This window comes from Cnephaeus nilssonii (assembly GCF_951640355.1).
Source record: "Cnephaeus nilssonii genome assembly, chromosome: 11".
NCBI classification, from domain to species: Eukaryota; Metazoa; Chordata; class Mammalia; order Chiroptera; family Vespertilionidae; genus Cnephaeus; species Cnephaeus nilssonii.
Genome location: NC_137082.1, coordinates 44,028,598 through 44,041,079, shown reverse-complemented (window position 1 = coordinate 44,041,079; position 12,482 = coordinate 44,028,598). Strand labels below are relative to the sequence as shown.

Below are 12,482 nucleotides of genomic sequence, written 5' to 3'. Positions count from 1 at the left end.
GGGCTGCTTGCATGGTTGCTGCTCTTCAGACGGGGGAGCGGGCCACTCACACAGCTGCTGCTCCTTGGACAGGGGCAGGCCACATGAGGCTGTTTCTCTGAGGCCTGGGGTGGGCTGCTCACGTGTCTGCTGCTTGTGTGGTCGCAGTGCCCTGGGCTAAAGAGTTGGGCCGTTCAGAGGGGAGCACACTTTGGAACTCACAGGAACCTGCGCTCGGAGTGGCTGGAGACTCAGTGACCGTGGGACCACAGCTGAAGTAGCAGGTCTCTGGCACGGGTGGCTGTAGAGTCCCAGGTGTTATCTGAGGGCACCCTGGGTGGAGGCTCCCAGTTACAGCAACTCTCCCCTTCAAAAAGGTGAGGCCTCTGAGGAAGAGCCAGCCTCCTGGTACTGTTTGCAATGGTAGCAGAGGCTGCCTAGTTAGGTGAGCCCAGTTAGCCTGCCCCTGAAAGTCCTGCGGGATCTAACTGTGCCACACACACACACACACACACACACACACACACACACACACCCCACATGACCACACACTCCCCTTTTGCTCCCCCACTCACTCACACTCTCTCCCTCACTGCTGCCTTCTTCTTGCCTCTGTAGTTGGGTCTGGGGTATTATTGACACATTCGTGGATGGAGTTTCCTCTCCAGGTGTCTGGTTATGTGGCTCGCTCTCTAGCACATTGGCCTGACAGGATAAAATTTTCCTCAACAAGACACAACACAAAGGGAACAAAACACGAATGTACTCATGACACCAATAACCCCAATATAAGTGGCCACCTGAGAAAGGAGAATTAGGGGAGAGAAAAGAGAGCACAAATGATATCAAAGAGAGAAAAAAAGATAAGAGAGAAAAGAAAGAGGAAGAAAAAGGAGAATATATATATATGGAGAAAACACCACAGAACAAACAGATAAACCAAAAAAATGCAAACACCAAACACCCAGCGAAGAGGGTGGGGACAGAATCTGTATAGGCTGAGCTTATATACAGAAAATAAGGTTAAGAATTGGATGAATATGGGGAGGACCTCAGTTCAGTATAGAGCAGTGATGGTGAACCTATGACATGCGTGTCAGCACTGACACGCGTAGCCATTTCTGATGACACGCGGCCGCTGAGGCGGCTGCATGCCGAGGATGAAACATTTGCGAAATAATGTTTTTTCCTCAAAGTGACACACTACCCGAGTTATGCTCAGTTTTTTGGCGAAGTTTGACACACCAAGCTCAAAAGGTTGCCCATCACTGGTATAGGGAAAGCAGAAAGGGGATGAGTGGATTAGAAGAAAGATAATGAGAAGAAAATAATAATAATGAATTTACAAAAAATTTATTTAAAAATGGTATAAAAAATAAAAAATGGCAAATAAAATAAAATAGAATGATTGAAAAATAATGCGAAAAGAAATAGAGCCGAAACTGGTTTGGCTCAGTGGATAGAGCGTCGGCCTGCGGACTCAAGGGTCCCAGGTTCGATTCCGGTCAAGGGCATGTACCTTGGTTGCAGGCACATCCCCAGTAGGGGGTGTGCAAGAGGCAGCTGATCAATGTTTCTCTCTCATCGATGTTTCTAACTCTCTATCCCTCTCTCTTCCTCTCTGTAAAAAATCAATAAAATATATTTTAAAAAAAAGAAAAGAAATAGAAAATAAAGCAACAAACAAAAAAGAAAAAAGAAGAAAAAAAGAGATAACAAAATAATAATAAAATAAAAATAAAAATGAAAAAGTGAAGTGTCGCTCCTTTGGCTGGCTTAAGATCCCAGTCTTCTGTACTGTCTGCAGTTTCTGTTTCCTGTTTCTGGGACTGAAGGCCTCTCTTTAGGCCAGTCCCTTTGGACTCTCAGGGACTATTCAGATTTTTTTAAAAATCCTTTGTACCATTCAGGGTGTATTCTGGGTGTGGCTGTATTGGTTGCCTGAAGACTGGAGGGAGGGGCTATCTCTTCAGGAGAAAATGGCTGCCCAGGTCCGGGTCTCAGGTATGACTCAGCGCCAGAATCACTGCCACTTCTTCTGGACCCTCTCCTCTCCCCAGCCTCTCCTCAGACTCCACAAGTCCTCACCTTCTCCTGCACCTCAGCCACAGGTGAGTGTCCGTATCCGAAAGGTCCTATGAACTAGGTTCAGTGAAGAAAAGCACAGGCCACACAGAGGGGAAAGACAGCCTCTGCGTGCTCCTCTCCTGCTGGCACTGTGCGTTCTGGTCAGCCCTCCAGGCTGCCCCCTCTGGGCTTAGTCTTTCGTGACTGTGGACCCAGATCTAGAATCCCCTGCCACCAGCAGTCCTGTGGACCTCTTTTCCACAGTCAGATGCTGTGCCTGTCCCAAGGGACGTGGCTCGGTGCCATGCGGTTTCCCTCTGATGTCTGGGCTCAGAGGTCTGGCAGATCTCTCCTGCCCAGACCCTTGATTTTACCTTTCTCCAGGGGTCCTCTGCCCTTCCTGGCTGCAAATTGTCTCATCAGCTGAGTCTCCTTCGCCAATTCGGGGTGGGTGTTATTCCTTTCAGCTGCTCATTCTATGTGCTCCGGGACAAGGCTCAGGACACGTGAGCCTATTCCGCCACCATTTTGTCCTCTGTTCCCAGTTTTTAACACATGTAATGCTGGGGCTGGCCAGCAGACCCTATGTAACGGATGAATGGATTACTCCGACACAATGTTTGCTGTGAAGGAGAGGCAGGGCTATAGCAACCAGGCAGCCTGGATTGCCTGCCTCGTTAGCCTTTTATTGTAACAGCAGTTTGAGATAAAGTTTATCTTTTAGATACAATCAATAGGGTGAATAATCTTGGGAGGATACACGTGTTTACTAGTACATTGTCCTCTGGGCAAGGGCATCCAGGGCTTAAGCATAAGGATTCCAGTAAATACCCAGGGGTCTGCACATGCACAGACTTGTTTGGAAAGGTCAAGGAATAATTAGGGGTGCCGCCTTTGACACTCCCCTAAGTCTCCCCTAAGACAGAATTCTGATAAACAGGGCAGGCGGCCTACCACACACTTTCCTTTTCTCAGAATGTCCTCCTTACAAACTTTCCAACCAAGTCTCATGTGCTCCCCAACACAAAGCAACACAAAGTGAAATAGTCACAACATTGTCCTCAGGGCTAGTGACAGAAAGGGAGAATGTTATAGGGGTTAATTTGCCCACATTCAAATAACTTATTTTTTAGAGCCTAGTTTGGACTCCGGTTCATGGTTTTGATTTTCTAAGTTTATTTTTACATCACATCTTACCTTTAAAGAGGATGTGAGAGAACTGCCTTTCGTGGGAGGGAAGGGTTAGTATGCTAAAGTTGAAGATAAGAATTGGCCTGGCTGTTAGTGAACCACCTAAGAAGCATAAAGCATATCCTTCTGGCTCCCAGACCCACATCAGTCTTCTCACACATTTCTGCCAAACTGTCTTTTGTACTCATAAAGAGATTTACAATACCACTGTATGGGTGGGGTGAGCCCCAGTGCAAATGGGCTGATAATCTAGTTTTGGTATGTTTGAGAGAGAGAGAGAAGAGAAGAGAGAGAAGAGAGAAGGAGAGAGAGAGAGAGAGAGAGAGAGAGAGAGAGAGAGAGAGAGAGAATAAAAGAGAGAGAAGCTATACACCAGAGTTGTCAAAGTGGGGTAAGGCCCAACAAGATATTGTTTAAAGAAGTGTTCCTAGTGATTCTAACACACATGAAAACTTGAGAACCACTACTATAACCATGATATGCAGAAAATTATTTTATTTACAATTTGTCCTCAATTGCAAGGAAAATTATGTAAAATATCTTTTAGTAATAGGATGTCAAAGAAAGAAACAGCCTATTATTATGTACCCATAATGCACTTGTTAAGCACCCACTATATACAAAGGACCATGTTAGCTATTGTGGGGAAAGGGAAGATGAGTAATATATGGTCCCAGCCTTCTGTGAGCTCATCCAGTGTTGGTAAGCGGTGAATACTTGGTATACATATGCACATATTTGTTTGTGAATATTTGATTTGCTAATAGAACAGAAATATAAGCAGAGTGGCTTATCTCATTGGTGGTTATGTACAAAACCTACTCATAAAATGAAAAATATGGAACCTGTGGACACAGACAATGGGGTAGTGAAGGCCTGGGGGGAGGTGGGAGCGGACTGGAAGAGGTCAATAGGGGAAAAAAGGGGACTTATGTAATACTTTCAACAATAAGATAAAAAAGAAGAAAAGAAAAATATGGGCGAAATTCACCACTGTATTGTGGATGTTCTCAAACCAGCTTCTGCTCTTCTCATAGATGGGGGAATAGTGTTCATGAAAGGCTTAATAGTTTTAATCATAGCTGTTCATCTGTTCAGTGACTGAACTAGAATGCACAGCCTCATACTTCTTCCCCGTTGCTTTGCCTTATGAATCAGCCCCAGCCCCAAGAACCCGAGGCCAGGACAGGATCATCAAGGCATCTTCTACCTGCTCAGCAATTAAACAAATTAGCGATAGACTTTCCCTTCTATTTAACTTTTATTAAAAGAAGTGCTAAGGTACTGAGATGCAGTACATCATATTTATTACCAAAATTATTAACAAATATACAAAACTTATACATGTAATTTTCTTACATCCATTTATTCTCTATAATACTGATTTTTGTTCAAGTAGGTTATCTACAGTATGTAAACATCCCTTGGATTGACCTTACACAGATTAGGAAAGCCCTCTAACCCATGCTTTTATCAGAGACTTCTTTTTATTTGGCTTTCATTTGTAGCATCTAATCTTCACATTTGGCACATGGAAGAGACATCTACAGTGCAAAAGAGGCAGGTTTTCTGGTTTCATTCTGAACAATTTTACAGGTGCACAGTGAAAGTGCTGAGAGAACAAGAGCACTCTAACTTGATGGAGTTCGATTGGTTTGTAATGCCAACAACTCCTGGTTCAGCCATTAAACTGAAGTGCAAAGTCAATGCCTCTTCCTTCTCACCCCTCCCCCCACCCCTCCATGCAAGGTTGATTTGCCTTCCCCTTGTCTCAAAAGGGTTAAAAGAAATTCCATCCATCCCAGGACAAGTAGGTTAATTCCACCGAGTAACATTATTTTTTTCAGTGTTCTTTTGTGGGGGTTGTTTTGTGCGGTTTGATGAGCCAGCAAAACTCTTAATTGGAAAATACAATAAAATAAAAAAGAACGCGAGAGTAGAACTTTCTGTCTGCTTTCAACCGCCACCCTAAGGTCAGAGCTTCTTTGTGGTGGAAAAGTGGCAAAGGCCTTCGTGAAAGGCAAAGAAAAGCCAAGCTTGCCGCACTTAACCTTGGACTCCAAGCCTTTGAAGACAGTGTCCCAAAAGTTAAAAAGAAAAAAAAAAGATCATTGGAGATTCTGTCCCCTTCTCCTTGTGTTTCCTTAATCTCACCAAGTAGTAAAGCTGATCCAGAAACAATTCTGTCCTCCTGCCCACCCCGCTTCTCCTTCTCCAGCACAGTATTGCTCGTGTGGGTTGGTTGCACCTAGTCCGCGAAGCATGCGCCTCGACCGTCAGGGTTTTGTCGAGCGCGGGCTTCCGTCACCACAGGGATGCTGGCCCCTCCGACGCTCCGTAGAGCTCGGCCAACTTCCGGAAGCGGGGCCCCCAGTCTGTCAGAAAGTCGAAGTTCTGCTCCGAGTCCGATGTGGCTGACTGCAGGGAGCTCAGGGACCCCGCCACCGAGCCGTCCCCCTCGAACATGTAGGTCTGGAGGGAGTCAAAGGGAGGGGCCCACAGGTCCATGTCGGCCTCGTAGAGCTTGGCCAGCACGTAGCTGTGGACAGTGCTGCTCACGGCGCATGTCTGAGGCACGTGGCGGGAGAGGCTCTCAATCTCGGGCAGCATGTCCTGCCGCGTCTTGGGGGCGCCGCCCACCTGCGCCTCCCGCGGGTTCCACATGGCCGCGATGTCAAAAGCCTCCGTGTCCTCCTCGCCGCCGCCCTCGTCATCGTAGCGAACGATGTTCTCGTGGATGTTCTCGTCGTCGTCGATGACGTAGGGCTGTTTCCGGTGCCTCCGCATGGACAGGATCAGCAGCACCAGCACTGCCAGGGAAAGGGACAGGAAATTAACCCGGGACCCGCTACGTGCGCCCAGACCGCAGACGGTCTTGATTAACCACAGGTAGGTCCAGTTTCTCAGCGGTGAGCCCGGAGACAGCACTGGTATGTTTAAAACCACAGTCTACCTCGTTCTCACCCATTCTGCGTGTTAGATTGAGGGTGTAGGCAAATGAAACCCTATGTTTTCCCCAAGTGGTTCAACTACAAGTTGCATGTAAAGCCTCTTTGTATCAAATTGTGTGTGGGTGCGTATCCCCAGCTATCCCGTATAAAATCCCGTTAACAAAGCACACAGCACTGTGGCCTGCCATGGAGTACACGCTAAAGATCAGATCACGTTTTCCACTCTATAAGGATGGCTGCAAATTGTCCCATTATAATGTGGAAACCTTATTATATAAGTGGCATCCTGCTTTCTTACATTAGCAGCTTAGTAGGATTCTATTATGTAAACATCACATATTAATGCATTTGCCAACATTTTCACCCTTTTATACTTCCTCCAGAAAAGAGAATACCTGACCACCGTTTTCCAATAAACTCGGCTCCTCGGAAAAGCCTTTTGCTAGTTGGAGAGGTGGTTTTGCCTTTCTGGAGCCAATGATATTGGTGGAAGGGAGGGAATGAACATGACATTTTATATAATTCATCGTGTTATCAAAGAAGCAACACACTGTTAGATGTGTGGTTGAAGGTTTGGATAAAATTTTATCCCAACAAATATATATATATTTTTCCAGGGTCTGTTCACCGAGGTTTAAAGGAGAGAGAGAGAGAATCCTATTGAGCTGTTTATCTCTGTGACTGAAAATGTTTTCCAGGAAGTGTGTTGTTTTAGCTGTAGAACTACTATTGATTGTTTTTCTGGTGTGCATTGTTACAGCTAGTGAACAGGGACAGCTTGACAACACAGCAAAATAAGACCCCTGCTTATCCAAGGGGGGTGGGAGGAGAGTGTATGCCCAGTGAGATAATGGATGGACTTAAAAAAATATAATAATGCTTTTTAAAATTTGAATGTAGAATGTGCTTTTTGTAAATTGCAATTAATGATGTTAATACTTAATGTTTTCCCAAAGAGCTTGCATGATAAAAGTACACAAAGGGAACAATTATATACTCTCATATATGTGCAAAAATATAGCTCATGACTATAAGTGTGGGATTTCAGAGCAATGGAATAACAGGACTCCAAGGAAGCGGAGGCTTGAACTGGTCATTGGAGGCTGGGGTGTGAGTTGGATGGATGCAGATTGAAGAAATGGGATTCCAAGTGAACATGCTGTTTGTGGGATTCAGTAAATAGTTGCTAAACTTAAATATTTGTTAAGTATTGTGCCAATTCCTGGGGAAGCAATGTAGAATATGATTACTGCTCTTACAAACGTGAGTCTAAGGAGATATAGACACAGATGACTAATGCAGGTCTATCATAGGGTTTTAAGTGTTGCGAAGAGAATACAGGACTAGTTAATTCTTCCTAAGGGCCTCAGAAAAACCTTCACACAGGTGACACTGGGATGTTCTTTTAGAAAACACAGCTCAAGTGCCCATTAGTAGATGAGTGGATAAAAAAGCTGTGGTACATTTACACAATGGAATACTATGCAACAGTAAAAAAGAAGGCTCTCACCCTTTGAGACAGCTTGAAGGGATCTGGAGAGTATTACTCTAAGCAAAATAAGCCAGTTAAAGAAAGACACGTATGACATGATCTCACTCATATGTGGAATCTAATGAATAAAATGAACTGATGAACAAAATAGATCCAGAGACAGAGAAGCATGGAACAGACTGTCCAATTTAAGAGGGAAGGCAGGGGTGGGTGGGTTGGTGGGTGGGAAGAGGTCAACCAAAGAACTTGTATGCATATATGCATAACCTATGGACCCAGACAATAGTGTGCTGAAGGCTTGGGGCAAGGGGCCGGGGTGGGCTAGAATGGGTCAATGGGGGGAAAAAAGGACATTTGTAATACTTTCAACAATAAAGATTAAAAAATAATAAGAATTAAAAAAAATAAAAACTAAGAAAAAGAAAGTGATAATAATAAAAAAGAAATCACTAGGAAGGAAAATTAGAAAAGTCTTTGAGTATCTGCTGGAAAGAATTCTGATGGTGATGAAGAATTAGGCAGTTCATGGAACTGGTCTATATCTTGGAAATTAAAGATTTCTACATATTTATTTTTAGGTAATCTGATTTAAATAACAAGTATTGCAAAATCAGATTTTGGTGAAAATGGTTCTGTTTAGCCGAAAGGCTTCCCTCACTGAAGATAATCAGTTCTAGGGATGTTTAATCTTTGGATTCTATATAGGCAAAGCATATAGGGCCTATGAGATTTTTCTAGGAACTAGATACATACTTGAGATGCGAAATAAAAAATCCTGCAAAATCAAAATTATTTAATCTTATTCACTTTTATGAATTACTAGTGTCCCGGTGCAGGGATTCATGCACATTGAAAGGAAATTAATTAGAAGAAACATTTTAATATCGCTATTCACCCTTACTCTATAATAGAAGTGTCAACCAAATTCACCATCAACAATGACAGATCAAAACAAATGCGTGCAATTGGTGCCAGTGAGAGCTTTATATATATATCACGCATGCACGAGTCAACTTAGTCTATTACATATGTACTAGAGGCCCAGTGCACGAATTCATGCATGGGTGGGGTCCCTCAGCCTGGCCCGCAATCAGGGCTGATTGGGGTCTCAGGAGGTTGGCCAGGGGAGGGGCCACCGGTGGTTGGCCTGCTTGGGGGAGGGCTATGGGAGGTTGGCTGTGGGAGCACACTGACCACCAGGGGGCAGCTCCTGCTTTGAGTGTCTGTCCCCTGGTGGTCAGTGCGCATCATAGCGACCAGTCATTCGGTTACTTAGGCTTTTATATATATAGATATAGAATAAACTTGCTTAATTAGACCTGCTTTCTGATTTAGCTAAACTTTATCCAGCCCAGGTAAGCATCCTAACTTCTCTTTCAGGCAATTGTCAGCAACACAGCAGTCAATATTAACACAAAACAGATTATTATTGCAGATCACACAGGGAGAACAAAGGGTAAAATATTTAACTGTAGCAGTGTTTGACTATATTCTGCGCAGTGAGAAAACCTGAAGTCATTTTCAAGTTCCACCATTTCTTACTTCTTTTCAGTTGGGTCAAGTTTCTAAACTTTCTAAATCTCCGTTTTCTGGCTAATGAAAAGAAAATAGGATTCTACCGAGTCTCCTATCTACCTACTCCAGGACTTCTATGAGGAGCAAATGAGATGAGGCACGTGAAAATGCTTCACAAACATTTAGTTAAAGTTTAAAATGTTTGCACCTGCCTATAAAGCAAGTTGTGTTCCTGGACTGAAGAAACTCCAAGGAGGCTAGTCGCTAGGGAGAGGAAGCTGGGTGTTGCTATGTGATGTCATTACCCGGTGCCCACAGCGATCATTTCTGGGCTGGGCTGGGCTGGGCTGTGGGCCACATTTTGCACCATGGGGTCTTGGCAGCATTAGCTGTGATTTGGTGGGGTGTTGCTCCAGGGTGGTGGCGGAGCCTGTGTCCCAGTTGGGGAAAGCCAAGTGCTGGTTTGTCGGTGTCAGGTCTGTGGTGCCGTTTATTTTTAAATGGCCAGTGCGTGTCATGGCAGCTCCTGCATTGAGTGTCTGCCCCCTGGTGGTCAGTGCACGTCATAGCTACTGGTCAGATGGACACTTAGCCTTTTATATATAGAGATATTTAATGAGAGATGTGTATTCATAGAAATAAGAGTGCCTAAACTATGAGGATTTTATGACAGCTCTGCCCAGTTTAGCACTGGACAATATATTTATTCTGTATAATTCAAAAACAAGACATAATGGATTTGGGAGGCACAATAAATTGTGCCTTACACACCACTTCTAACTTGAGAGCCTCTCCACACCAGCCTCTTCATATCAGTCTTTCTTTAATGATGGCACCTCTACTCGTTGTGGGCCAATGTGAACTTAAAATGTAGACATTTTCCAAAGACAGAACTAAGGACAGTCTGGAAATTTCTCCTGAGCCAGTTTCATGAAAGTCCTCTTGTAGGTTATCTTGTTATGCACTCAAGGACTCCCAATGCCACCTTATGGATACTTGGGGAATTGCAGGAAAGTTTTATTTGTTAATACCAACAAGTACCAGAAACATGACAATTTCTCAGGGCTCCAAGGACATAAAAAGGTTACTTATTTATAGACTTCTCCCTTCATGTAGCACTGATCTGAAACAACACAATTAAACCACATGTTGTATTTAAAAAATTTTTTTTAGAAACATACTCCACAGACCTACCTAAAATTCAATCAAGAGTTAATATTTTGCAGTTAGGCCCTTCTTTCTTTGGTCTGACTGAGTCTCTCAGTGTCAAGGTAAACCTGGGCTCAAGGGGGTATGTGAGTATCTGCACATCTATTCAAGTTTAAATCCCCAAGGCTTTACTCTTTTTCTCTCACAGAATGCTAGGAATTCTTTCATAGTGGATAATATTACTATCTAATAAGTCTGCTTTTCTTTAAGCAAAATATGTATGCTATGAACTCAATCAGAAGAGTTGGGGTATATCTGTGGATACTTTCTTGGTTTCAATAGTTGGTTTGGGTATTTCATTTCTTGTGTTTGTGGAGTTAAAAAACAATTAATGAATGGTCTTATATACAGGGGAGCTGGCTATCTGCCTTGCAGCATGGCTTGAGATGAGGAAGAAAGGATCCTGTACTCCATCAGCGCTTGCTCACTGGCCTGTCAACACAACTTTTTATTTCACTAGCAGTCACTGCTCCTTATTAGATGACCTCAGTGCCTAGGAAGCTTATTTTCCCAGATATCCATGTGGTTTCACTCTGTTATTTTTTTCAGATCTCTGTTCAAAGGTCTCCATAATGGTAGGCCTTTCCTCACTATCCTATGTAAATGGCAACTACCCCGTCTCTTGTTCCCTCAGGACACCCTGTCCCTCTCCCCTTCTCTGTAACACTTAACCATCTCCAGAATCTGGGATGAACATGTAGGAGAAGATGCACAGTGTAGGGCAGTGATGGCGAACCTATGACATGCATAGCCATTTCGGATGACACACGGCCGCATGCCGAGGATGAAACATTTGCTGCTCCTTAGGATGAAACATTTGCGAAATAATGTTTTTTCCTCAAAGTGACACACTACCCGAGTTATGCTCAGTTTTTTGGTGAAGTTTGATACACCAAGCTCAAAAGGTTGCCCATCACTGGTGTAGGGCCTGCCTGCATTTCAGTCTTGGCTCTGTGACATTTGGCTTGGGCTTATCACTACCAATTTGTGATTTAGCTAGTACAAAATGAAAGGGTTAAAAGAGGTGATCATCATATCCTGTCCAAAATTGTCATTTTGGTTCTGTGATGTCAGAATGAACTGCTTTGTTCTGAAGTAAACTCTGTGAAGGCTGGGACATATCTGTCTTATTAATCCCAGCACTTAGAATAGTGCCCTGGCCTATAGTAGACGCTTGATAAATAATTCCCTAGCCCCTAGGAAAGGACTGTCTTCAATTTCTTTACTTTTTCTCAGCCTTACCCTACCACCTTTTCAATAAGCATGGTCTGGAAAGCCAGTTCTGAATAGCTGTGCTAGGACAATAACTGAGTGATATCTAAGTAAGCATTTGCAGGACCCACAGAATGGAAGGGAGCCACTTACTTACCTAATAGGACAAAGATGCAGCCCAGAATGGCGATGAGGGCACCCCGGCTCAGAGTGACTGGGAGCATGTATGCTTCGGGGCTGCAGGACAGGACGTGGCCATTGTCATCACAGCTGCACACCTGGATAGTCAGTGTGCCTGTGCTGCTAAGCACAGGCTGCCCATTGTCTGATATCAGAATTGGCAGGTAAAAGATGCTCTGTTCCTGCTGCCGGAAGCCAGACCTCCTGGTTAGGATGCGGGCAGTGTTATCTGAGGAAGACAGGGATTCCAGGATTGGAAAAGGGGAAAGGGAAATGAGAGAAGAAGAAAGGGGAAGAACCAAGAAGTGGATTAGTCTCTTGGATTGAGGAAAGTGAGGGGAAGGAACAGGTGTGGGAAGGAAAGGTTGGTCAGACATTCCCTGCAGGTCGTCTGCTATAGCTTTATCTGGATCAGCATTTGGATGCAGAAACCAAGATTTTTGCTTGTTTCTAGGCAAAACCCCAAGGCCTAGGAGAGAAAAAAACCCTTTTTGAGATTATGTCTTACCCTTTGTGACATAAAATGCCCCGGGCGAACTGTCAGGCTTCAGATCTAACTGAAATGTCCCTGGGAAAGCTTGACAGAAATGAACAATCACTGGTGACTCGAGGTCCTCAGCAGCTCTCTAAGGCCTGGTGCTGCTTCGAGCCTCCAGGAAAAGAATGCTGAGGAGCCCACGTGGCTG

The 12,482-nt window shown here is 44.1% G+C and overlaps 1 protein-coding gene across 1 annotated transcript in view; it reads right to left on the bottom strand.

Annotated features, from left to right (window-relative positions):
• Nucleotides 1-5,541: 5,541 nt before the first annotated feature.
• CDH20 (cadherin 20) overlaps nucleotides 5,542-12,482 on the bottom strand; it is a gene marked incomplete at its 3' end in the record, with an annotated part of 39,962 nt that continues 33,021 nt past the window's right edge. The window contains exons 9-10 of the mRNA XM_079783480.1: nucleotides 11,774-12,025; nucleotides 5,542-6,047 (exon numbers count right to left, since the gene is read on the bottom strand). Coding sequence (XP_079639606.1) covers nucleotides 5,542-6,047; nucleotides 11,774-12,025 — 758 coding nt within the window. The remainder of the gene's footprint in view (nucleotides 6,048-11,773; nucleotides 12,026-12,482) is intronic.